Source organism: Atractosteus spatula, chromosome 12, assembly GCF_055471065.1.
Source record: "Atractosteus spatula isolate fAtrSpa1 chromosome 12, fAtrSpa1.hap1, whole genome shotgun sequence".
NCBI classification, from domain to species: domain Eukaryota; kingdom Metazoa; phylum Chordata; class Actinopteri; order Semionotiformes; family Lepisosteidae; genus Atractosteus; species Atractosteus spatula.
Window position 1 is genome coordinate 22,809,365 of NC_142717.1, and position 26,949 is coordinate 22,836,313.

Consider the following 26,949-nt stretch of genomic DNA (forward strand, 5'->3'; position numbering starts at 1 on the left):
GAGGGCTGTAAGGACTTTGCTAAATTAACTTAATTATTTAATTGCCATGGAAATGCAGTTGTACGACCGTTCTGACATAATTAATTAAGACGGCGATGATGGTATGCCTCCTTGTTTCTGTGTGCATACAGTATCTGTGTGCTTGTGCATCTGTCTGTATGTAATGTTCCATTTAGAAACAATGCAGTTATTGATACAGTATTGACTTAAGGCAGCCATTCCAGTCTTAGTAGTCTGTTCTTATTTTATCAAAACATAATCTTTCATTCTCCATTTCCTTATTTTTTTATGTATAATGTTATCCTTATGAGTGTCTTGTGTGAAGTTCCTGACTCTCTGAGGTCATTAAGAATCCCAGGATGGTTTTCAAAAAGAGTAGGGGTGTCCTGTCCAAATTTCCCCCTGGCCTTTACCAATCATGGCCTCCTAATAATCCCCATCTCTGAACTGGCTTCATCACTCTGTTCTCCTCTCCACTGATAGCAGGTGTGTGTTGTGCGTTGTGGTGCACTAAGGCTGCTGTTGGATCATCCAGGTGGGGCTGCACACTGGTGGTGGTTGAGGGAAGTCCCCATTACCTGTAAAGTGCTTTAGGTGACTAGAAAAGCGCTATAATAAAATAATACAATTATTATTGTATTTGTGTTAGAGTGCGCTCCAAGAAGGTCAAGAACCCTTCCACAATTGGGAAGGACTCTGAGCTAGTCTTGGGTGAAAAACAATGGAATAGGTACTGAATATTTCCACAGTGAAGCTGGAGAGTTGCTACAATGCTCACATAATGTGTTTGCCAGAGGGAACAGATCAGCATGATCCAGCCCACTTCTTAAAAAAAAACCCTGTGTGATGTGTATTAATGTATTTATGACAGCGGAATCACTGAGTGAAGCTGTAATCTAGTACTGCAGTGCTCCAAGTTCTAGTGTTAACTTCTGTGGAGGAAGCAGAAGTTTGTGAGATTTAAAGAGCTTGCTTTGTTAGGTAGAATAATTGTAAACTTACTTTCAAGGATACTGATATTCTCTGTGGCATTCCTTGTACAGCTCTGAATTAGGCTCAGATAAGACCTACATAACCACCTTATTTTGCTCTGCATTCCCTTGTTTAGGTTGCCTTTTAACTGTAAAAAAGTTTGGTGGTGTCAAATTAGATTTTTTTCAATAATTCTCATTTGGTACTGAGATCTCACTCACCTTTTACCAAATCTATTGTTTACCTCATAAATTGTGGGGTTTTGGGACCATTCGACCCCTCTAGTTCATTTGTTTGCCCAAAGCTAGGTTTTCTGAGGATTTCAGTCAGCCATTTCTTCAAAGAAGTCAGGAAATGTAGCTTTGACAACAGACAAGCTCCCACAATCGTTTTTGTAAAGAAAGGCCTTGATTTCCTTTTGTGTCCTCTGGTTCATGTTTTACTGTTAATTCTGAAGAGGTCCATTGAGTTGACTGACTGTCAGTGCCTTTGAAGATTTTGAATATTTGAATCAGGTTTCCTTGTAGTATTCTCTATCCAGAACTAATAAGGTTTAGTTTTATAACATGATGGAGTACATATAGCCTTTGAGTACAGGAGTGTGCCTGGTTGATCTGTGAACTGATAATACAGCAGTAATATCTTTTTTATAGCACTGATGCCCTAAATTAATACATTGTACAATACAATAACATCCCTTGTTTGCCTTTTTATTGCTTCCTCACATTGTCTTGAAGATGTAAATGATGACTGACATTGTGGTGACAAGGTTTTTTGACATAAGCACCTAAGTCTTCCTCATTTTGTATTCATAGTTTTTTTTTTGCTACCTGCAGATAGTATTTTGCACTTGCCTACATTAAATGCCATCTGCCAAATGTTTGCCCAGTATTGAATTCTAGCTAAATATTTTTGAATTTCCTTTGGAGCTTCTGCATTTTTGCTAACTCTTCTATTTTGGCATGATCTGCGTACTTTACTGGTGTGTTTACCCGCTAGACTGGAATTTAGATCCTTGATAGAAATGAGAAAGAGCAATAGTCCTAATACATATCTCTGTGGTACTCCGCCAATTACATTACCAAATTTGAACATTCTTTATCTATACTCTCTGTTCTGTGTTTCCTATCTGCATTTTGAGAATTAAGCTTTTATGAGGGACTTCATCATCTAAATATTCTATATTATATTGTTCAGTTTTTATCTTACATGGTTGTTGTTTATTAAATAAAACTCTCAAGTTAAGCAAGACATACCATTTGAAAATCCGTGTTGACTATATCCAAGAATCCAATTGCCATAGAGTTATCCTCTAGTTTGGTTTCTGATTAGTTTGCCTATACAGTACTTTTACATTGATAGAATTAGTTACCATGTTCAGTTTTGTCATCATTTTCTGGATAGGTGGTGTTTGGTGAGTGTACTGGTGTACCTCAGGGGTTCTGTGGTTCTATATACAGTATGTGACTTTTTTCTTTTTCCAGAGAAAAATTATCAAGGGGTCGAGGGCCTTGGTGCTTTGACTTAATGTCATGGTAGTTTAAGTGTCCCAGATTTGGTACAGGGAACTTATTAGGAAGATAGAGGCACTGCCTTGGGCATCCCCTCCTCCTCTGGGGTCTTTTCTTGCTGTTGTCAGAAATGGTGGCGTACCCAGTTCAATACTTACAGTACTTAAGTGGGTGCGTTCTTCATATGTCTGAACTTTCCAAATTCTTGTATTTTACTGTGGAACATGGTGTTGAATTATTACCTACTGCATGTCAGTATTTAATCACCGTGCACTATTTCTGCATATTTGAACTCACTACTAAATTGCATGCATCCCCTCCTGGCATAGTATTACCATTCTTTAACAAACTGAGACATTTCAAATGACATTTAAAGCTAAATTTGATCCTGGATTCTGACCGTGGTTTGGTTGAAAACTCCTAACGTGTTCTACTGAACAGGAGTAGCAAATCCTGATCCAGCAGACCTGCTCATTTTTGTTCCAGCCAGGATCTGTTACACCGTTGAACCCTTGACTTAATAGTGGGATTAATGTAAAACTTTTGACTGTTCTTAAACATGTTGGAGGTTGCCTTTTAACTATTACTTGAGTAACATAAAATACCTTCAGTTAGGTAATTAATCTCAGCTGGAAATAAAGCCTGCTGGTGTTTGCCCTCCAGGATCAGGATTTGGAACACCTGCTGTCAAGGTCTCCATCAAAAATAATTCTACAATATTTGCCTCATTACTTTTCGCAAATCTCATCTTTGTAAAAGAACGCAGTCTGAAATCATGTCTTTTCTAAAGTATGCGCAACAGCTCACTCTTTCTGATGATACCACACTGGAATTTAAGCTTTATTTAAAAAGAATTAAAGCTGCTGTTTTTATATTGTAATATTTTCGGGTTCGGCAAGGACTGACACAGTGATTCAGGCTCTCGTTTGAATGAGAAACTGCGCTTTTATTTTTCGGATGAGAGTCCAGCACAGCAAGCACAACCACCACTCCCGTGCACGCACAGAGGAAGAGAACACGAGAGCCATAGAGAGAGAGAGAGCACAACACACTGGGGTCTATTCGGGTACAGTTACACAGGGGTAGGGTGGCTATTGGGTACAAGTATTAAAAAAGGGGTGTGAAACCAGGGAACTATTTACATGAATCTGGGCGATCTCATCACTCTGTACACCCGTTGTGCAGTGGGTCAGCTGCACTAGTCAGCCGCTTTCCTAGTCCCCACCCTGGCCACTACTACTCCCGCCCTTTTATATATAAATATAAAATAAATATTTTATATTTATTGCCAAGTATGTTGTATGTAGATCAGGACAGAATCATTACTTAAATGACATTTAACCTAGCCATTTACCAGCTTTTAATGCTTTGAGATAGTAAATATTCCTGCTTTTAGATATTCACATTTTAGCTGATACTGTCTCCCATGAAGACTAACTTAATATTTTGCCTTATTTGTTCTAACGTATATAATTAGGGAACCTTTTTCCAGTATTCTCATTTATCTAGTCTTTCTTCTACAGAGGCAGCTGCACGTGAGGCATCTTTATCCCTGTCTGAGCTAAAAGAGACAATTCAGAACATGACAACCTAAATGTCCTGGCATTGATGGCATCCTCCATGAAATTGTTCTGACTTTCTTTGACCCTTGTTATGCCCCCTTCTGATTGAAGATATAGATACTGTCATTTAAAAGGATTAGTTTTTGAGGAGTGTTTTGTTTTTTGTTTTTCATTTAACTGCTGTTATACCTTCTGTATGAGCCCCCGCTCTGTTGGTAGAGCATGAGACTCATAATCTCAGAGCAGTGGGTTTGTGTCCCACGTCGTGCACCAGGTTCTCCATATTGGAGGTTGGGCACAAGGCTAACAACCCTGTCCCGTAAAACTTATGTTACAGAAACAGCAACAGCATGTTGCTGCCCCTAAGTGCTGGAAGTCATAACAGGCAAACATCCATCCATACCTTCTGCATATGACTGAAAAAACAAAGATTCTGTGGTACTATCCTGGATGTTGTTGCACTGTCTCTCTGACGAATGTTGTAGTTTTTGACAATTCAAATTTATTGTGGGAAATGAGTTGCTGTACTGTCACCTGACCAGTTACTGGAAGATGGAATATATGCAGCTTGCACTAGAGGGTAGCCCTTAATGCACATCCTACTGTATGTAGTGTTTGGCCACAATGTACAAGCTTACATTTATGAGGAAGAGCAAAGGTCAAAGAGGTGATGCATTTGGGAACAGGAGAGCTTCACTTTGTGAATGAGGTTCTGATGAAGGTAATGCCTGAGTTCCAGGAAGTTGCTGAAAAAGGTAAGAAACACAAGAAAAAGCAAAAGTAAACATAATCTGTGCTTAACAAAGAGAAGAATTTGGGTTCCAGTTTAGAGAATAAGAACAAGGAGGAAAATAAGAGAATGGGGGAAGGAGCCATTTTTGTGAGAGCTACAGGAGGGAAAGACAATTGGAATAGAGCTGCTGTGTTCACGAGTACTGAGAGGAGAAGAGAGACAGTGTGATTCCCACACTGTTGATTGGGCCATCAGCCAGTTTGAGAGCAAGCAGAAGGCTAATTTGAAGAAACTGCTCTGAGAATACAGTACATGGAGTACTGAAGGAGAAGGAGAAGGAGTTGAAGGAGAAGAGGGAGGCCCTGAAGTCGGAACTGCAGCAGATGGAAAGCCGGTAAGGCACAGCAGTATGAGGATGAAGGCAAACTAAAAAGGCATCTGAACAAAGGGAGTGAAGAGCTGAGGAAACCCAAGAGCAACACCAGCAACCTCCAGAGGGATCAGGAGAAGGCCAGGCAGGAGATGAGACTGCCCCCACTGCATAGAATGTTAAGGAGCAGCCGCTGAAATGGTGGCAGATGGAAACGAGGGAGGCATCTCACATATGTATATGATATAAACTCATAGATATGTTATTATTGTATAACATATTAGTAAGACCTCATTTTGAATGTTTTGTACAGTTTTACTCACCATGTTCCAAAAAAGATATTGCTGCTCTGGAATCTAGAGAAGACTACGAAGGAGATGTCCTACATTGACCGGATAAGGAACTGAACCTTTTTAATCTTGAAAAGAGGAGACTATGAGGCGACCTGATAGAAGTTTGCAAAGTCTGAGCCATTAACAAGGTCAGCCCAGTGGACGTCTTCTGAATGAACAGTGAAAACACAAACCAGAAAACACTAGATGAAACTCTGTGGAAGTACATTTAGAACTGAGAACAGCAATTTACCTAGCCATGTTATACGCTGGCTTCTCTCAGGAAACAGCTAGAAGTATCAATTCACTGCTGAAATGAGCTAGATGGTCTAAATGGTCTTTTCTCATTTTAAACTTTCTTATGTTTGCATGCTTCATTCAGTGGCTCCAGTAAGTGTTGATGTATATTTTCCAATATACAGAAACCAGAAGTAAGTACATTAATTCTTATGGCTGAAAACTAGGTTATCTAAAACCAAAAGTAAGGTATATGGCGAGACACCTGCACATAGTATTGAAATTGTGTGAAGGCATTTGGATTCATTATGTCATTATGTTCATTGTGATGGGAGTTACTGATCTCTGCAATACTTTGTGGGGGTATTATGCTCTGCACTGTGTGAGAGGGTCTGCGCTTACCTGTTTCCAAAACTCAAAATAATAAAAATCTCTTTAAATGGGCCAGGATTCTGAACTCAGTTATATTATCTTCTGTAATTTGCATATTTTTAAATGTTAAGTATGTAATTAGCAGTTTCCCTGACTGTCGAGGCACATTTTGATACAACTGAGGGAAGGAACTGAATTAGTGTACATTAAATGTTTTGCATTATTAGTCTTTTTATAATACGAGGAACAAACTAATGGTAAACCTGATGAGAAACTAGAAATAGAATAGTAAATAAAAAATAGAAGTGTACATTGCCCTTCAGATGTGTTAATACCCCAAATTCACTAAGAATAAAAAACACTATAAAAGAATGAGTTACAGTATGATTAGGTCATGTGTCTTGTTTTAAACATTTCTATGTTATACTGTAATCGCTTTACGCCGCACAAAGTCAAATCTGCCAAAATTAAAGAAAAATAAGAAGAATGAAGAATTTCTGTAAGATATATTTATATTGGAAAATAGAATTGTTTCATAATGAAAAAATTGGATGTACTTTTGCCTTTCATTTGAACTGTCCCTTGTAAGCCATCTAGTTTGCTGCTTAAACTTTTTCTTTTCTCAATGTGGTTTTACCTTGAAGCTGCAAGGATGGCTTTCAGGAGAAACACACTTGAAGTGTCTGGAATGCTTCATTACACAGTCTCAGCATCATTAATCAGGCTGGTAGATGGTTTCACTTGGCTGAGCTCTGATCCCACAAGAACACCAGCAGCAATCAGCTTCCTCAGTTCCTGCCAGTCTACACAGAAATTGCACTCTCTAGAAGGATCAGATGTGAACTAAAGGTTACAGTCCAGTTGTTGAGATGCTTTTTCAAAGTTTTGTGTCAGAGCAGATGGATATTTTGGAGCACCAAAGGCTCTGTCGGACTCACATTTTCTTGTACAAGAGCGCTTGTCTCTTCCTCTTGAAGATCAAACAGGTTACAAAATTTGACCAAAATTTGTAACAAAAACAGCAAAACTGCTTTTTCTTCCACATCTTCCAATGTGTGCTATTTTATTATAGTGTAATTACAACTTGTGATGTAAAGTTCCTGTTTTCACATTAATATTCGGCCACCTGATCCTGGTCCCCTGACACGTCTTCTAACTAAAGCCATAAGCACGGCTACTGTACCCTTGATTGGATTTCTGAGAAAAACTTGTAAAACTAACTTCAGAAAGCAACTTTGAGACAGTTGCCTACCTCAGCTTTTGCAGTGGTTGACTCTACCCTGGTTGTTTGTTTACTAAATCCCTCTTCATTTTTGTGGTTGATTTTCAAAACAGGTGTCCAGTGTCGCCACAGGAGACAGCCCCATCGAGTACAGCAACAGAGAAGCAGGGCGTTCGTCCAGCTCGCACAAAGAAACTGATAAGGCAGTACAGCTTGTGAGTGATTCTGTTCAACCAGGACTTCACTCACTGCTCACAATAATAATAATAAACTTTATTTGATATAGTGCCTTTAAAGGTGGCTTCTCAAAGCGCTTTACAGAATGACAACAACGATAAATAAAAAGAATACACAAGATTAAACACAATTACAATACACAGAGGAGACCGTGGATGGTGATACTACAGTAAGTATAGTAGGACTAGAGGGATAAAGAATGGAACCAGTTAAGTAAAGGCTCTTCTAAAGAAGAAGGTTTTGAGTCTGGATTTGAAGGAGTTTAGAGAAGGTGACTCTCTGATATCCTTGGGCAGAGAGTTCCAGAGCTTGGGGGCATAACAGGAGAAGGCCCTGTCACCCATAGAATGAAGACGGGCTTTTGGGGACAGATAGGAGACCAGAATTAGAAGAGCGAAGGAAACAGACATTACAGTAGAAACACAAAGGGGGGCTAGAGAACCACATTCATTTTCCCACCTTCACTGAGCTTGGTGAAATTAGTACAGTGCTAGCCAGTTACCTTATATGCCATCTGACACTTGCAAAAGTCAGCATATAAAGAGGTCATTATTAAATGGGGAGAAAACTGAAGAGAAAGGTGAAAAGTAATATGTTGAGGAATTTGCCTGGAAGTAATCACTTTTAATGCGGCTTAATTATTTGTGCTTCTGCAGACTTGTGGCATGCCTGCTCCTGGAAGCTATGCCACTCACATTAAGAAAAGACCACAGTGCCCCCTAGTGTGTGGTGATGGAAATGACACCCAAGTTTTTACCATTTTGAAGGATTGGAAATGGTTTAGAAATCATCTGTTTATCAGTATATATTCTGACTCCTTGCTATTTTTCTTACTTTTTTCACATTTCAATATTTTCTGATTACTGAATATGTAAAGATCTGTCTCCAGAAGCACGTTTGTGACTTTTTGGTCAAGTATGGATAGTCATTGTGGTCATGTTTAGTCACTTCCATAACACACTTCAGAAAATTACAGGGGAAAAACTCTTTGACAGTGATTGTTGGAAAGCATTATGTGAGCCATGCGCTTACCATACATATTTAGCTATGTCCATCTTTTTACAACTTAATGGATTTCCCTATGTGAACATTTTTTCAGTGTCTTAATTTTACTAAAATAAGTGTTGGGATGAAAGTCACAAATGTTTTTTAACAGAAATCTATAGAAAACTAAAACATTAGAGTCTCAAACACATTTCAGATCCTCATAAAAATGGACAACATCATATCGTCTTCGCAAATCTGGGAGCCCTGTTCGGTGCTTTCCGTTTTATGACCTGTACAGTAGATTGTGCGGCTCCAATGATAGCACTGTGTTTTCTGTCCCCTAGCAACCATGAGGATGAGGATGATCTACCGGCTGCCCTAGCAGCGATTTCCTCCCAGAGCAGCACAGGCAAAACAGCCTCTGAGAGCTCCTTCGAGGTGCAGGTCCAGCCACCCATCTGTGTCAAGGTATCCATTTCCTCCCCAGTGTTTGCTCCACTATTGTTTTACCTACCAAGGTTTGCTGTGAAGACTTTCAGAGTTATTTCCAAGAACAAAATAAGTTTGTAAAGAAGCAGTCACAGAAGAGAGTGAGCACCAAACACACTGCTTCTTGTGTTGACACTGCTGCTTACCCATATCCTACTCTCGGCTCTTGGCTCCAGTGTCATGGAGTCTGCCTTTTGGCTCAGATGAGTCCATATGGTGTCCTCCTGGGGAAGCCTGTCAGGGTCAATCAGAATGAGCTTTGTATTTAGGGAATGTAGAGTCCATCACATCCTGTATTGGAAAGCTGAATTGACAGGTTTTTAATTATTGTTGCGTTGCCCTGCTCTATCAGACAAAAATAAGTCTATAAAATTCAGGTACATAAAATGAGTCAATGAATAAAAAAACCCTATTTTTGCCACATAAGCCTTATCAAGATAATAAAATGTTGACCTTATATTGTTGCCATTTATAAGTGTATGACAAATGTTGTCTTGCAACAAGTGAGGTATTGTTTTATTCAGTACGGGACAGTGTGGTGGCTCTGTGGCTAAGGATCTGCGCCTGTGGCTGGAAGGTTGCCGGTTCGTATCCCGCGGCCGGCAGAGGAATCCTACTCCGTTGGGCCCCTGATCAAGGCCCTTAACCCCAACTGCTCCAGGGGTGCTGTATAAATGGCTGACCCTGCGCTCTGACCCCAAGGTTCTCTCCCTGTCTGTGTGTCTCTTGAAGAGCAAGTTGGGGTATGCAAAAAGACAAATCCCTAATACAAGAAATTGTGTATGGCCAATAAAGTGATCTTATCTTATCTTCAATGCCCAAGCCCTCTGTTCCAGCTATTCAATCCTTTAGTAATCCGTAATAATTTAAATCACCCAGAAGTATGTGACCACATTTTATTTCCTATGAAATGGTCTCATCTTGGGTGGCACAGTGATGCAGTAGTTAGTATTGCTGCCGCACAAGGCTGGGGCTTAGGGTTCAATCCTGGACCTGAGGTGCTATCTGCATGAAGCTTGTATGTTCTCCTCATGTTTGCATGGGTTTTCTCCCACAGTCCAAAGACAACGGCTAGGTTCATTGTCTTCTGGGATAGCTGGTCCAATATTTGAGTCTGTGAGTGCCCTGCAATGCAATGGACTGGCTTCCCATCCAGGGTGTATACTGCCTTGTGCCCATTGCTTGCTGGGATAGGGGCTCTGGCTCCCTTACGATCCTACATTGGAGGGTGGTTAGAAAATGGTTGGATGGGTTCACATCTCTCCTTTTTTCGAAATGTGGGCCTGCGTATTGTGAAATAACAGATTCTAGAGAAAAAACTAGTGGAAGGGCAAACTGAAGAGGTTAATTAGCTGTAGGTTATACATGAAAGATTAAATAATTCATACAGTATATTTTGCTGGCAACATTTTACACGACTAACAGCTTAACATGTTATAGACCTCACTGTGCTCTCTGAGAAGTGTGTGAAAATGCATTCTTGTAGTGTAAGAAAATCCTAAAACAAGTTAAAAACCATAATCTTGATTAAAGTGCTGTCTGGAGACTATTTTCTAATTTTATCTTCATCTTATTCCATATGAATCATTTCAAAATAAAAAATAATTTTTAGATGCTCTTAAACATTATACAGTAAGTCTATGGAGTAACATTCCTAAAAAGAGTTGCATTACCGAATACTTAATTTGTTCAGTAAATAAGAATTTTAATCAAACTAGCAGACATCAAACTAATTTTTTTGTTCTTAATGCAAATCGTGGATGCAAGCGTCTATGGTCTAAGAAAAACGTGACTTAAAAGGAGCATCTCATTTAATCATTTTACATCACCAAAACCACAAAACCTTTACAGAAAACCTTTTATCAATCGAAAAAGGTTCAACTAGAGCTTCACAAAACCATTTTCAGACCCGAAAAAAAAACCATTCATTTAATCAAACCAAGCCCGTGCGTGGCGTAGTCGCAAGCAACCGTGGTGTAAATAAATATTTACTTTTGATTCCTGCGTCATATTTAATCGTTTTTTACCAACAAAACCACAAAACCTTTACAAAACCTGTTATGAAAAAGGACAACCGGAGCTTTAAAAAAATGTTTGTTTGTTTTTAAAAACCAAGACAATCAATCACAAAGACACTTTTTATCTGATGCACTTCCAAACTTCCAAAGTGCATTGCAAGGTAATCAATAAGCCAGCAAAACAAGACCACAAAAGCATAAACCAGCAAAATATATATATATCCCATGTTTTTACCTTATTCTGAAGCACGATATATATCCACAAAAGGCTGGACTAACCCACCTCCAGACCTGGAGGAAACTTAACATTATTGGCTTTGGAATATATATTTGAAGCAGGACCGCCAGAAATAAGGCGATCTGATTGGTAAAAAATGCTGTCATTGTATTTTCAGCCATTCAGAACCCTAAGGGGGTGAGACTTCCTCTAGAAGCCTCAGGCTACATACCGCCTGTCTTCTAGCTGTCAATCATTGACTCAGAAGGGATAATCAATCAGTTTCTTATCAGTGCTCCTTTTTTTCACACCAGAAGGCAACTCTGAGGTTTTTTTTCAATGCCTAACAGCAGAAAAAGGCTCTCTAGCAGTGTCTAAAAGTTTTTATAGCAATTGCAGTGTTTTTTATTATTGCTTTCAATATATTTTATAATTTATTCATTCATTTATTCATTATATGCCAGAAATTTCATTCCAGGTCCAGTCTTCACAAAATATTATGTCAATTTTTTTTCAAATTGATAAATTTTTCCCAGATTTTTATCCAAGCTAGTAGACACCTATGACAAGGCCTAAAAAGCATTTCCTGACAGGCCTAGAATTGAAAATTCTTACCTCTGAAGACCAAAACTAAATTTCCGCCTGCTGTTTTTTGAGGTTTTTTTCATATGTTTGTCTGCTTAGTGGACACATTAAGAAATAAAATAAATTTGACTGTTCACACTCAAAGCCAAGGGGGTTAGCTTCAATTAAAGACCTGAACCAAGCTCCTGCTACTGTATGTTCTGCTGCAGAGATATAACAAAATGTTTAAGGGGAGGAAATTCCAGGCGGACATTGGCTAAAAGGGTCTTTGACAGTAATAGTTAAAGAAGAGGATGTTTGTTCGTTCAATTCATGCATGTAGAGATATGGATTTTAAAAATACTGTTCCTACAAATATTCATAATGTCATTTTTTTTTACTGTAGTTATTCTTCTTACCCAGCAGTTGGTGCACCTCGCCTTTCATTCAAGTTAAGGTGCTGTTCTTGTCTGTAGAAAATGCAATTCATCTGAATTTAGACTGGCTCCAGCCTGGCACAACCAGTAAAGTTCTCAGTCAGAGCACTGGCTGAGATGTATGATACCTGCGTTATGAGTTTGAGCCTTGGTCGTGAGACCAGTCGATTAAGACTATGGTTCCCCTAGCAGTGGCGCTCTAGATTAGTCAGCCAGAGCTTTCCCAGCTTTCTGGCTAACAGAGATTGCTGTGAATTGCCATTTGGCTGTTGTTCTCCTGTAATGTCAGCGAGACACATGCCACTCTGCTGTTTGGCACTACATCTTGCCAGCAGCCGTATCACCCTGTAACTCACAACTGGCAGCCCACTGAAGCTCAGCAGGTGTGAGCCTGGTCAGTACCTGGATGGGAGACCTCCTGGGAGTTGTTGCTGTTGGAAGAGGTGTTAGTGGGGCCAGCGACCTGTGTGGGTCCTAATGCCCCAGTATAGTGATGGGGACAGTATACTGTAAAAAGGTGCCGTCCTTCGGATGAGACGTAAAACTGAGGTTCTGACTCTCTGTGGTCATTAAAAATCCCAGGGTGTTTCTCGAAAAGAATAGGGATGTTACCCTGGAGTCCTGGCCAATTTTCCCATTGGCCAATTTTCCCATTGGCCTTTACCAGTCATGGCCAAATCCCCATGGGGAAATAATCCCCATCTATGAATTGGCTTCATTACTCTGTTCTCCTCCTCACTGATAGCTGGTACTGATAGTGTACTGGTACACTATGGCAGCCGTCACATCATCCAGGTGGAGGCTGTACATTGGTGGTGGTGGAGGGGAGTCCCCATCACCTGTAAAGCGCGTTGAGTGGAGTGTCCAGAAAAGCGCTATATAAGTGTAAACAATTATTATTAATTATTAATCTTCTGTCACCCATGTCAAATTAAAAATGGTCCAACAGGTTCCAGGGTCGAATCCCGGCAGGGCTGGGAAATCTGCACTTGTGCTGTAACTCGTGTTTCTCAGGCTGAAGTCTGTCAGTGGCGGAGGTTGCTGCTGAGGAGAGAAGGAGGAATTTTGAAGGGAAAAATGTAACAGGACTCATGCATGAGCCAGTTACAGAAGGAATATCCCTCTGAAAGTTAAAAAGCTCTGTCAGGTCAGAGGACCGGGCTTCAGCTTAGCGGAGATATCCGCTGTCAGGAAGTGGTGCTGTGTGTGTTCGGAGCCCACGCTCAGCTGGGATCAAATTCCTGAAGGGGCAGTGCAAGCCCACAGATCACTGAGTCTTTCCCAAATGGAGAGTCAAGCCTTGAAACAGCTGGTGATCTGCAATTAGTCTGGCGTACCTTAGTCAGTCTGACTGGCATCCCGTCCAGGGCGTTCCTGTCTTGCTCCCCTCGTTTGCCGGGTTAGTCCCCCAGGACCCTGTATCGTGGTTAGAAAAAAGATGGATGATTCTTAATCCCTGTCAGAAATCGCGTTGGTATGGTAGATCTTATTTTTTTTTTACTTTTTTATTTAGCGATGAAAAGATTTACAAACAGAACATGTCCAAAACAGCAAAATAAACATTTGCCTTCATCTGTCATTTTTGTTACAATATGTTCATACATACTTACCAGGAGGTATGGGGGGTTATACAAGAAAATACAACTGTCTGATGAGAAACACAACAAACAACAAAATAGTCCACACAGAAACATTACTGTATATTCTCTCATAAACTGAAATCAGGTCTCAGTGGGGAGATTAATTAATTAATCCATGTTTCCCAGTATTTCCTAAACCTCTCTGCCTGTAACCTGAGAGAAAAAATCTTTTCCATTATATAGATTTCATTCACAACAGTAACCCATTGTTCACGTGTTGGAGATTCTTTTATAAGCCATTTTCTTGTGATTGCTTTTTTACTGGCTGCTAGAAGAATTCCTACTATGTACTGTATCTATCCTTTACTTCAATTTGATCAAAGTCAAAATTGCCCAGATACATAACAGAAAATTCAAATGGTTTGTTCACATTTACTAATTTTGTTAAGGGTTATATAGAGAGATTTCCAGTATTGTTGTATTTCTGGGCATGACCAGAATATGTGTGAGTGAGTCGCAACTTGCTCTCCACATAACCTCCAACACTGTCAACTGCTGCCTTTTTGTTTAGCTTGAATTTTAGGGCTGATAAAAAAAAACTGGTCAGATTCTTCCAACAGAAGTTTCTCCCAAGTCCGTGAACTTGTAGAGCCTTGTTGAACTCTACATATGTAATTCCACTGATCTACAGAAATTGTTGTATTGATTTCTTTTTCCCATTTTATTTTAATATATTCTGTTGAGTCTTTTTTCATATATTCGACTGTTGTACAGCTTTGATATTATTTTTCTCAGGTTACCCTGCTGATAAACAGCTATAAAATTATCAGGCAGTTTATTGCCTTCCTTTATATGTGGTTGCTTTCTCCAGCTGTTTAGATAATGTCTGATTTGAAGATATCTGTAAAAATCTTTTTTTTCCAGATTGTATTGTTGTGATAGATCTTCAGAGTTTTTCAAATGATCCTGTTTCACTAAAGTACATATTGCTGTAATCCCTTTCGTTGCCCAATTCCTAAATCGTGTGTCAGATTTCCCAGAAGGGAAATCTGAATCGAAAACTATCCACCTTAATATCTTAACCTCTCTCACTAAGTCATAGGCTTTTATTATCTTAAACCAAATTTTAATTGGTAAAGTTATCCTGGGTATAGCTGTTTTACATATAGTTTCTGCCAATGATCGATCTCCCAGGACCGTCTGTATTGGAAATTCACCTACAGTATAATCAAAGACTCCATCTCCTTCCATTTTGCACTATAATATCTATCACACCAGCAAATTAGTGTTCTAAGCTGAGCTGCTTGGTAGTATGACTTTAGGCAAGGCAGGGATAAACCACCTTTCTCTTTGGTCAGTGTTTTTAATTTAATTCTAGGCTTCCTTCCATTCCAAATGAATCTTGAAATCATTTTATCCCATTCATTAAATTGTTCTGATGAGATTTCCACTGGAAGAGACTAAAAAAGATATAGTAATTATGGCAGAATATTCATTTTAATAACTTCCACTCTAGATCCCAGTGAGAGAGGCAATAAACTCCAGCCAGCCAGGTCATCTTTTATTTTACATATTAAAGGGCTGAAATTTAAATTAAATAATTTTAATAAATCTTTTGCTAAACATACTCCCAAATATGTAATAGATGGTGATAGTCAATTTAACTTAATTTTTTCTTTTACTTGATCTGTGGGATTATAATTAAAACATAAAACATCTGTTTTTTCTATATTTAATTTGTACCCTGATACCTGACCATATTTTTCCAAAAGATCCATAATTCTGATAAACAATTCATTGGGGTCATCCAAATATAGCAGGACATCGTCTGCATACAATGCGATCTTATGTTCTTGTCCTTTAATTTCTATCCCTTTAATTTTTGAGTCTTGTCTGATCCATTCTGCTAAAGGTTCTATATACAGAGAAAACAGAAGAGGTTACAGGGGACAACCCTGTCTTGTACCTCTTTTCAAACACAATCTCTTGGAGAGATGTCCATTGATCTAAATTTGTGCTGTAGGATTTAAATTGTTTTTATTATATAGATAAATTCATCAGCAAATCCAAATCTCTCTAATGTCCGATATAAAAATTCCCAATTGACCCGGTCAAAGGCTTTTTCTGCATCTAGACTAACTAAAATCACCTCCTTCCCTTGATCATCCATATGCTTCATAATATGAAGGGTGCTTCTAATATTGTCTTGTGTTTGTTCTGAATAAAACCGGTTTGATCTAAATTTATTATCTGAGGTAATATTTTTCTCTCATGTTTTGACCATTATTGAAGCATAAATCTTGTAATCTACATTAAGTATGGAGATTGGGCGAAAAGACCCACATCTAGTTTGATCTTTTCCTTCTTTTGGGATACGCCTCGGTTTGCTCAATTCGTTCCTCCTCTTCGTTTACCCTTTTATTCGTTCTGTTTATTTCTTCAGTAAAGTCCATTACTTTTTTGTTAATATCCCTTCTGAAATCCTTCAGTTCGTTAAAGATTTTCTCGAGGCTCACAGGGGATTCGGGGTCTCCAGATTCTACGGGCTGGCTCCTTACGCCCTGCTGGGCAGGGGGTGGACTATTTCGATCTCCCTGTCGGATCGGGACAATCCTTTGTCGGGTAGTTTTGAGTGTTTTTACGTCCTCTTCCTCGTTTTTCCATTGTCACCCAACACTTAGTGTTAGTTTTAAATTATTTAAATTACGATTTTGAAGAGGTTGTTGGGGTTTTTTTTAAACAACCAAGAGAGCGAAAGAACTAAGCAGCCATTGCTAACATGGCGTCACTGGAGGCCCCCCAGTAGTTCAATTTTTATAAACTAAATAAATGTACATTTCAGTGTTTATTCTCTATGTGTGTATAGTGTCCTGAGCACTAATTCAGAAAATGAGTTCTAAGAAGAATGCAGAGACACAAAAATCAAATGCAAAACTATTGTTGTGTAGTAAATAGAGTAAAATAAAGATATCTTTTCAGCCAAAGCAAAGATATACTACCATCAAGAGTTATCTTTCGTGATATCTTCAGTCTCTTTCCTGTAAATAACATGTAAGGAACAGCAACATGTGGAAAGGTTGTGGTAGTACAGTACATCTCCAGAACTAGTACTTCAGCTTTGTTTCCTCTGCAAAATAATTTTGCTCACACCTGGCCTGCTTTCACCTTCTTTTTCTTCTTTTACATCTACTGTATTTTATTCTCCTAGAGTCCCACCGAGGGGTCTGGTAAGATGCCTTTGGAGCCAGGGGATCTGTTAATGGACTTCACTGAAGCCACGCCTCTGGTAAAAGCAGCTTTAATGGCAACAGAGACATTTTTTACACTGCCGTTTAGCTGCCTGGCATCAGGAAAATGCCATGGATGCTTGAGTTGTTATGGTGGGGTTTATTGAAGGCACTTTCAGCAGTTGAAGCACTTCCCCTGAATTCCCGACCCCTTCTGATGCGAGCGATCCAGGTTCACATCAAGATGTGATTACCCCTCGTCAGAGCAGAATGCACTATGCACAATACATCACTCACACTGCGTGGCCGTTGTCTGTGAGGTGCTGTGCTGTGTTTTGTGTCTGCTGGGGTTTTTTGTGCACTCTTGATCCTTGTCCTTTACAGGTTGATGTAAGAAAAAACCTATACATTACCAACAATTACCACAACAGAGATTTACTGGCTAAAACTCATGATAAAGTCACAGCAGTGGTAAAAGATTGGTTATCCCTTCATGTCTACTGTATATACTGTTGTATGTACATACGTGATATGTTTATACATACAGTCAGAGTAACACACACATTAATGTTCTTTCTACACATAAATGTTTCTTTTTGTTGTGTTTGTCTGTGTTGATTTTATGTGCACATTATTTTACTCTTGCATGTATGTTCTGCACATTTGTGCATAAAAAGTAGTGTTGAAGGTTGAAAATGCCGTCGATGTGTTTTAACAACTGCGGATGTAATGAAATAACAATCATCCATTTAAAATATAGCTGCCTCTTCTGTGCTAGCCAGTACTGTCAGGTAGATCTTTAATAGGCCAGGAAAATAACTAGATGCTTTTAACAATGACGCAGCACTGCTGTACTTTTCAAGACGTTATGAAATTAAGTTTCACACTAAAACAACTACTCCACAGGCCTGCAAAATCCTCTAGGTCAGTTCAGTGTTAGGGCTTAACTATTACAAATAATTGAGCATAGTTTTTCACTTGTAACTTGTTCTTGGACAGAGTTTAGCCATAAGTGTGTCAATTCTACTAAATAATAATGAAGTGTTGTATAGTAAAATACTACTTATACTATTGTTTATTATATATAAGTATCATAATATGTTATTATTTAATATAGCTAATGATATTATTGCTAGAAAAGTTGTAATTGTATTTTAGAAACTCAAAGCACTGTATAATAGAACACAATCACACAATGAACTACAGAACAGAAGTTAAACAAAACTGAAAGACTATTGAAACTAAGAGTAAGACTAAATCGCCTTTTCAAAGCTTTACTAAAAACAGGTTTTTAAGTGAATATTGGAATTGTCTAATACAAATGCCTAAAAACATTATTTCAGTCTGCATTAATAAAAGCTGTAACAAAAGTTGCTGCACCTAAACATTTTCTGCTCTGTTCCCTGTGTTTTTTTTTTAAATAAGCTCAGCAGACAGCAGAAGTCTCAAGTTTGTTGACATCAACGGTATTTTCAAGTATTTCAACACTTACTGATCTGTTTGGAATTCTAGAAGCTTTGTAAGCTTGAGAGAAGAAAAAGGAAAAGAATAATTTCAAACACTGTTGGCCTTGAGTTCTGCACTGATTTGTCTCAGGTGCATTAATTCAGTGTAATCTCTGAAGCAAAGTCTTATGTTAAACTGTGTACCAGTCAAGAGACTGTGGTGTTTACTGCTTTTTAAAACAAGAAAAGAAAAAAAAACTCCCAATGTGATTTAATCAAGAAGATGCATTTAAACAGCCTATAGTCAGCAATTAAATTGGGTCTAGGGAAACATTAAATGACAGCTTTCAAGTTTATTGCTTTATGTTCTTGTGAGAACAAACGGGCAAACATAACATACAGTACAAGCGTTTTTCTTAATATGGCCCTGTTGGTCTTTCAATGTAGTTTTTTTATTTTGAAAATGTTATTTATAAATGTTCTTGTGCTACATTTGTGGGAGGGTTTCTCTATAATTTAGAGCACAGTTTCAAGAGAAATTTGTTCCCCAATGCCACATGTGCACAGGGAACAGAGGAGTAATGGGTGTCTTTGGTCCCTGCCCATTCTTTTGTCCAGGTAATGTGTGAGACTGAGGGCCAGGACTCTGCTCGGCTGCTTGCTTGTTGGCCTTCTGTCAGCCTGCCTGCCACAGTGGGCTGTGAGCGGTTCAGTTTGAAGTACTGAACCAAACGGTGTGGTAGCTTATTGAGAATCTCTCTATGTAGAACATACAATAACTTCATTACAGCAGGCACTGAGGTAGCACAGACTGGAATATGTTTTTGGAACAGTGGCCACATCAGAATGAATAGCCATGATAATTATAATTCTGATCACCAGTCAGTGCCGAGAGAATTCCCTTGGATGGGATAGAAAAATAATGTGATTCTTAAGGTGTAACATTTCCGTAATTTCAAATCTCAATAAGGCAGGCAGAGATCTGCTCAGAGACCCAGAGAATTAATACGTTCTTTGCTGGGAGCTAAATACACACTGAAATCTCAAGGCAAACTGTTTGGGGATTTAGGTTTTTTTTCTCTTTTCTTCTTCAAACTTACAAGTGATGTTTTCTGTTTGCCGTTGTCAAATGCAATATAGAGGCATTTGCACTGCGGAGAAGCCAGAAGGTTACTGAGTTACTATTCTCTTCTTCAATCCCTTTAGATAAAAACAGTACCTTCTGACCCAGCAGACACCTTTTATGATCCATTTTCACCTGTGCCACAATTCTCATTCAGCCAGGTAATGAGTCCACACACCTGCACTTCTCTGCTGAGGTATCAGTACCAACAAACAAACTTCTCCTTGTGTCCCCAATTACTCCCTCAACTTCCCCAGTTGACAATATTCACAACACTTTACTTCCGCCTGCTAGGTAATTAGCATTATGGAGCATAATGTTTTAATAGTTGTATAGTATAATGTATATTGTTATTAAAAATATAACAAGAAAAGTTATACATAGTTCTAAATGCAAAACTATTGCACATCTGTCTGTGAGTGGAAGAATAGATCTCTCCTCCTGATTATTAAACATCTTAACTCTATATAATCTTGGTTTCTTCCATATTAAGCCCCATTTCATTGGTCAAGGTGCAGCTACATCATGCCCTAATAAGGAAGATACAGATATCCATGGCTGCTGATCTTGACTTCTTGGAGTCTGTCTGGATTGTTCTTCTTTCTATCATTATGAGCAGGTCATGGATAATGATTATACACGTATCCAGTAGACAGATGAAGTGTGTACAGGTCATATAGACATGATCAACAGGTGGTATTTGCCTATGGAAATCAAGCCCTGGGTCATTGAACATTATGTAATGAGGGTGGAGTCTTTCTGCTGCAATATCTAAAAACATAAAAGAACAGGAAATGCTGAGCAGGGTGTGATGTGGCTGTGTACAGTTTTCATTAGATTTCAAGATGAAAAAGTAAGCAATAAAGAGAGAGAACATCTATTCATCTAACTTGATTTAAGTTAATCTAAATTGAACTAATTTAGCTTGCTGTGTTTTGCAGTGCCATGTAATCGCTCTGTGGAACACGTCAGTGGGATATGTAGTATATCCAGAAGTAAGGAGTTCAGAGTGACTTGTAACAATGACCAATTTGCTGCTACTTCAGATGAAGAAAAACAAGATGAGAAAAAGAAAATAAAAGTACCGACGGGGGGAATGCAGATATAATTACAAAACAATAATGAGAGCTGTGTTTGTGGCATTTGTTTGCAGGCAGAGCTGCCAGTTCTAGATGTGCGGCCGCAGTGCTGTGACCACCCTTTGTCACCAGCCAAGCCTCTGCAGGGGCCTCATGGTCACGCTGGTCGCTCTGTGATGGAGCTGGGCCCAGGCCTGCGGCCTCTCCACCGAAACACAGTCCTGATGGGCAGGTAACCACCAGCGTGCATCCTCTCCACCGGCAGATCTTCCCGATGCGGAGTCGCCTCAGTCCTTCTTCAAGCGCCTGGACAAATGCCCTCGAGGCTCTCCCTCCAGTGCGGGGGTGTCTGATAATCCGAATGTTGCTGATGCTCTGTTTCGCGCTAGCTGCACAGCTTAGTCTGAGAATTGGCTGGGATTCTCGAGTACCGGCGCTTGGGTGGCTAGATTCAGCACAAACCAGCAGGGTGATTTCCAAAGAGCTCTGCTCCAGCAAATTCTGCCACAGGACCAAAAACCGTTGAGAGATATCCTATTAAACAAATGTCTTGAAGCATTTCCTGGCTGACTGAAAAAAGTAAACATTTTTGTGATGCACACAGTGGGGGATGCATCATGCTTCACTTTACTGAGATGGGGAACTGAAACAACTCCAGACTTCACAGTCCTCGTGCAGTGTGGATTTGTTTCTCCTGTAAAATTCCTGGATATCTGACCGGAGAAGAAAATTTGGAATAGTGGGAGAAGGATCAAAACAGAAAAGGGGAATCAAATAAACATAGTGTGATTCAAAATGGGAAAAATCGTATCACAGTAAAATACAGGTATAAAGTAATCAGGATTCTCAGATTGATACTAACAAGATCAGGTCTAATAAGTTCAAATAGGTAGCTGCGTCAGCAAGTGCAGGCTGCAAAGGAATAAGTAACGGTTTATTCCAAAAGAATAGAAAAGAAGCACAATGTTTTGACTGTGGAGCGTTCTTCGGGTGTCACTCGGAGAAGGCTCCACAGCCAAAACGTTGTGGTTCTTTTCTTCTATATATATGGACTACATATGGAATAAACCTTATTTTTTCATTTACAGATAAGGTTTACTTTAACTTAAATAACATAAAAAAGAATATTTTTCATTTCAAAATTATGCTTCTAACATATTACACATCAGCCTGGAATGCAAAAATAAAGGATCTGTGACTTTATAAAGCATCTTCCATGTAACATAAAATAATTTTATCATAATTTAGAGTGGCTTAATAAGCATAGTAAAGAAACTAGTTAGTATCAATCTATCATCTTCAGCAAAGAAATGCTTTTATTATGTGGTTATGTGTTTACTATACTCTTTAACACTGAGCATAATATTCACATAATGAATTCATATTGAATTAAGGAGTTAAAATTGCCCATTAGTATACATTTACAGGATTATTCTTTCTTGTTGTAACTGAGGCCTTACCAATTCAACAAGAAGAAATCTATGTTGTGCTAGATAGTGTGCCTTTTAATTCCTTGTTATGTCAACAGGAAACCATGCTATTATGGTTTCCAAAAGTGAATTCCCTTTTTGTGTTTTGTGTACATTTTATATTTTTCTCGACAGAGGCACAGTAATTTAGCATTATGCCAAGATGCTGTGTCCAGCACTGAAATTACTCATTGCAATACATTGCAGTAACAACATTATGTCCCTGAGATGTGAACTATTCTCTAGCAGCATCATACAGATGTGTTAGTGGCTACCTACAGTATGTTGCAAGCCTTTTAAACAGTCTGTATTTGTTGCTGTTGTGAGCATTTATAGCATTTTCTCCTTTTATAACCATCTTTCATTTAAAGATGTTCTGCAATTTGATATTATATTAACACTTCTATTAATATAACAGAGACTACAGTACAGTAGAACTATACCTCTTTTAATGACTATAAACATGTTACTACCCACATTGTGAATGTTATAGTCTGTGGTTCATCAGATCACACCACTAGGTAAACCTTTTAAAAGTAAAACAAAAAACTAACTATATATAAAGTAAATAGATAGTATACTATTATACTATTAGATAAATAGTACAAAACTGGCACTATTTATGGTGTTCTTCAGCTAAAGTGACACTCAACCATTTGTTTTTAACACATAAGAGAGTAGCTGCCATTCCTAATGAAGGACACAGTACCAACAATATCCCTGTCAAAATGTGTTTATGTTTTATACCTTTCAGTGTTTTCAGTACTTTGTACTGATGAGCCCCTGTCAGGAAAAGACTAGAGTGCAGTCACTAAATTATTTGAATTCTTGTTAATTGTGATGCTACTGAAAAAGACAGTGGAGTTCCATTTTGTGATTTGATTTAGTATAATGTATACAGTGGCTCTCATCACTATTCAGAGCTTTGCTATGGTGACCCATTTCTGCTTATGCATTCTTCATAAGTATTCAGACCTGTAAAATCAATGTTCAATTGAAGCACCTTTGGCAGCAATTACAGGTGTAAGTCTCCACCAGCTTTATACAAAGTTGTGGTGAATATTTTGTCTATTCTTCTGCTTGGGGATCACTTTTGGACAGCAGTTTTCAAGCCTTTCTACTGATTCTCAATAGGATTTAAGTCAGGACTCAATGACATTTACTTTGTTATTCTAAGCCCCTCCTTGTAGCTCTGACCTTGTGCTTTGGATTTTTGTGCTGATGAAACCTGAAACTTTGTCCTTTTTTATGTCTGAAGAATGTTTCGCCAGGCCTTTTTTCCATCTATGTTCCCACATACAACACAATGCTGCCCTAACCATACTTGACAGTAGTAAAGGTCTGAATAATGCATTATGCTGGGTTTGTGTCAGATGTAATAATTTGCATTTAGACTAAAAAGTTCCCATTTTGTCTTGTCTGACCACAAAACCTTTTGCCCTGTTTTTGCAGTGTCACTTACGTGCTTTGTCGCAAACCCCATACAGGATTTGTGTCTTTCTTTCAGTCCCATACAAATGCTTTTAAGTGGAGTAACAACGATATTCTTGAATGACTTTTCTTTTCCCTTCTCAGTCAGTGAACTCTTTGAAAGTTGCCATTGACTTGCCTGGCTACTCAATTTGGGGGAACAGCCTTTTTTTCATCTTTATCCCCGAGTTGTTTTGAAGGCTCATTGTTCGTGATGGTTGAGTCTTTGCTTGAAATTCACTTCCTGACTGAGTGACCTTACAGAGACAGGTGTATTTAACGTGAAGTGATGTGAACCACTACCGTTGTGCACAGACAGAAGCCACTCAACTGTGTGGCTTGATAAGGTATTTTTGGTTTACTAGAGCAAAGTAAACTTACAGTTCTCAATCATCTTTTCCATTTTTCTTTCAAATTAATTATCTGTTTACTTCTTTCTTTTTGCTTTGAATGTGTGGAGTAGGTTAAATACACAACCAATATTCATTGCTGCTTCCACTTGTCATGCCTGCCAGCTTTTAAAGGAAACGGAAAGTATGCAGGGGTCTGAATACTTTTGCAGAGTGCTGTGCCTATCTGCATGTCAGGAGGAAGGTGAGGGGGGGCTCTTGCTTCCTGTACTGAGTGTCATTTTCTGGCCCCCCTTGCAGTTCCGAAGCTCTGAGGCGGGAGCTGGACCGAGAGAAGCTGCTGAAGAGGCTCCTGATGACTGAACTGTGACCCCGAATCAGAGAGGAGAGTGCCCTCCTGTGTGCCTTCAGAGCGTTTACATTCCTAAGCCCCCTTCTCAAAGAGCTGCGCCCGTAATGGAGCTCCTGTTTACATCCTCCGTGCGTTACATCTGTTTTTCCTAAGCCCACATATGCTCATGCATATACATACACACACGTAACATGTAGTGTCACACAGGGATGTGCACATGCAAATATACTGTACAGTATACAGTATAACACATGCACATACACATTGCAAATGGTTAACGTTTGCTGGGCATTTGTGCCAATGCTGAAGGTGTATTCACCCAGCACTGGCACCAAAAACAGAAGTGACAAGAGCCTATATAAGAAGCTGTACTTCATTCCTAGAAACTCCCGGGAGCCTCTCCTGTACATAGTGTAACACCACAGCACCCTACTTTAATGGTAGAGATGGTTGCTAAGCAGGAGATTTACGGGGCAAACAACAGTTGGATACACAAAGTGACTTTTGATGAATAATTCGATTTGTTCATGTTTTTATGCAGAATTCCACATATGTATATAATTCCAGCACAATCTTGATTTTCTTATCTTTACAGTGTTTGCAGAAAGCTTTAATATAAAGAAAAGCAGTGCAATGATGTTAAATTAAAAGGCTTGTTCCTGTGAATCAGACAGTTTAAAATGTCAGAAAACTGGCTTTAACTTTTGTGGGGTCCCTTTTTTTCATTTTGCTTTTTCTTGTCTGTGCTTTCTATTTGAAATTGTAAAAGTAATAGTAACAGTAAGCCTTACGATTTCATTACTATAGCTGCATTTTGACTTCTGCCTTCTATGCAAGGTTTAGGATAATGCTTTTTTGCAGATTAATTAATGTTCTAAATGAAAGCATCTCTGTCTGTTGCCTTGTGTAGCTTGGATTTCACTTTATGACTTCTCTCTCAGTTCCTAAGGTTAACTAAGGACCCGCTGATGAATTCACAGTGAAAGGGCTGATCAGACCCACTACTGTAGTGACTCTTTCACACTGACTGCCCTTGTTTGCCAGTGTTGCCATCTTTTGGTTGTGCCAGTTAAAGCTAGGATTTTCTGGACTTTCCATTCATGATTAGTCTGATAGTTTTGCTTATCAAAACCTAGTAAGAAGGGATACAGTCTCAGAGTAATTTATAAATTTAGAGAATGAGTTCAATTTGTTTAGGGGCCATAACATCAAAGATGTTTTTAGCTTCATGCCAAATTATTTAAAACTTCTTAAAACTGTATTTAGTGGTTGTGTGTTGTGCTTAATTTTCCCTGTACAACAAGTCATACTTGCAGATGAAGACCCAGACTTCAGCTGAAAGGTTACTATATTCTTAAAAACTGAAGAACAGTTATAAATGAGAAGAGGCCATTTAGCCCATGCAGCTTGTTGGGTAATTGACTCAAGAATCTCATCCAGCCGTCTCTCGAAACAAACCAGGGTATCGCTTTCAACAACATGGATAAGAAGCTTGTTCCACTCTCCCACAACTCTGTGAGTAAGGAAATGCCACCTGTTTCCAGTCTTAAATGCTCTTCCACATTGTTTGCACGTGTGTGTGTCTTAACACACAGCAGGCTACATTCGTAGATGTGCAAAAATACTGGGGCCTCTGGACAGAGGATTTGAAGAGGGTGAACCCTAAGATAGTGATGCAGGGAATAAACCAAAGTCCTCTGAATAAACACAGGGAAAACACAATAGAGAAGTGGAAATGACATAGTGATTCTTCAGTGGAGAGCACAGAATTCACACAAGGCCTCTGTCATAATTACAGGTGGAGCATAAAGTGTTTATTATACCAACTGCATTTCTTCAGACACTAAGTTTCTAGACACGTTTCTCTTCATTTCTGCAAGCACTCGTCTGGTTGTACTTACGTTCTCAACATTAGACCGATATTACTCAAACTTTTCACAGTGCTTGTGAAACTTTCTGACGGTCTTGATCTTTCCTAATGTTGATTATACAGTTACCTGAAGATTTGGACAGCACTTTTGGTTCAAAAATAAAAACGCACAATTCATGTGTAGAAATGAAATAAATGGGAATCAAAAACTTTTTTGGGTTTAGTGCCGGTATAATTGTCAAAATGATCATCTCCTTCATCAGGAAAAAAATGATTCAGTTTAAAGTTGGAGAATAAAAATGGTGAATTGTTCTGGAGCCTTGGAGAACACCTGAATGGCACACATCCCCACAGCTCAAAAACTGCTGGTTTAGACTATGTAGGGGAAGAAGCTGGAATAAGGGAAAAGGCCTCAGTCTAAGGAATGGGGCCTCAGAAAAGGGTTCATAGCATAATCAACGAGAATCTCGGCGAGCCTTTTTATAGCCCTGAACATAGGAATTGAAATATATGTATTTATCATCATTTTAAATTTACAAAACACAGTATTGGTTACCATGTGCATTTGTACCACAGAGTCTGATAAACTAAAAGTATTTATAATATATAATATTTAAAACTACTGTATTTACTTTTACAAAATGTAGTGTTGGATACTATTGTGAGCTCATACCAGGCTGCGACGCTGAATTGGATGAAGTGATTAGAAAATAGAAGGTTGAAT

The 26,949-nt window shown here is 38.8% G+C and overlaps 1 protein-coding gene across 3 annotated transcripts in view; it reads left to right on the top strand.

The window, feature by feature from the left end:
- epb41l4b (erythrocyte membrane protein band 4.1 like 4B) overlaps positions 1–24,470 on the top strand; it is a 154,621-nt gene extending 130,151 nt beyond the window's left edge. For 2 of the 3 annotated variants that reach the window (XM_088929223.1, XM_088929225.1), the window contains 6 exons: positions 7,425–7,526; positions 8,880–9,003; positions 17,049–17,126; positions 19,719–19,796; positions 20,789–20,946; positions 24,304–24,470. In XM_088929223.1, the coding sequence (XP_088785349.1) occupies positions 7,425–7,526; positions 8,880–9,003; positions 17,049–17,126; positions 19,719–19,796; positions 20,789–20,946; positions 24,304–24,373 (610 nt within the window). In that variant the 3' untranslated portion in view covers positions 24,374–24,470. The remainder of the gene's footprint in view (positions 1–7,424; positions 7,527–8,879; positions 9,004–17,048; positions 17,127–19,718; positions 19,797–20,788; positions 20,947–24,303) is intronic. The other variant, XM_088929224.1, reaches the window with a different exon arrangement.
- The last annotated feature ends 2,479 nt before the right edge of the window (positions 24,471–26,949 follow it).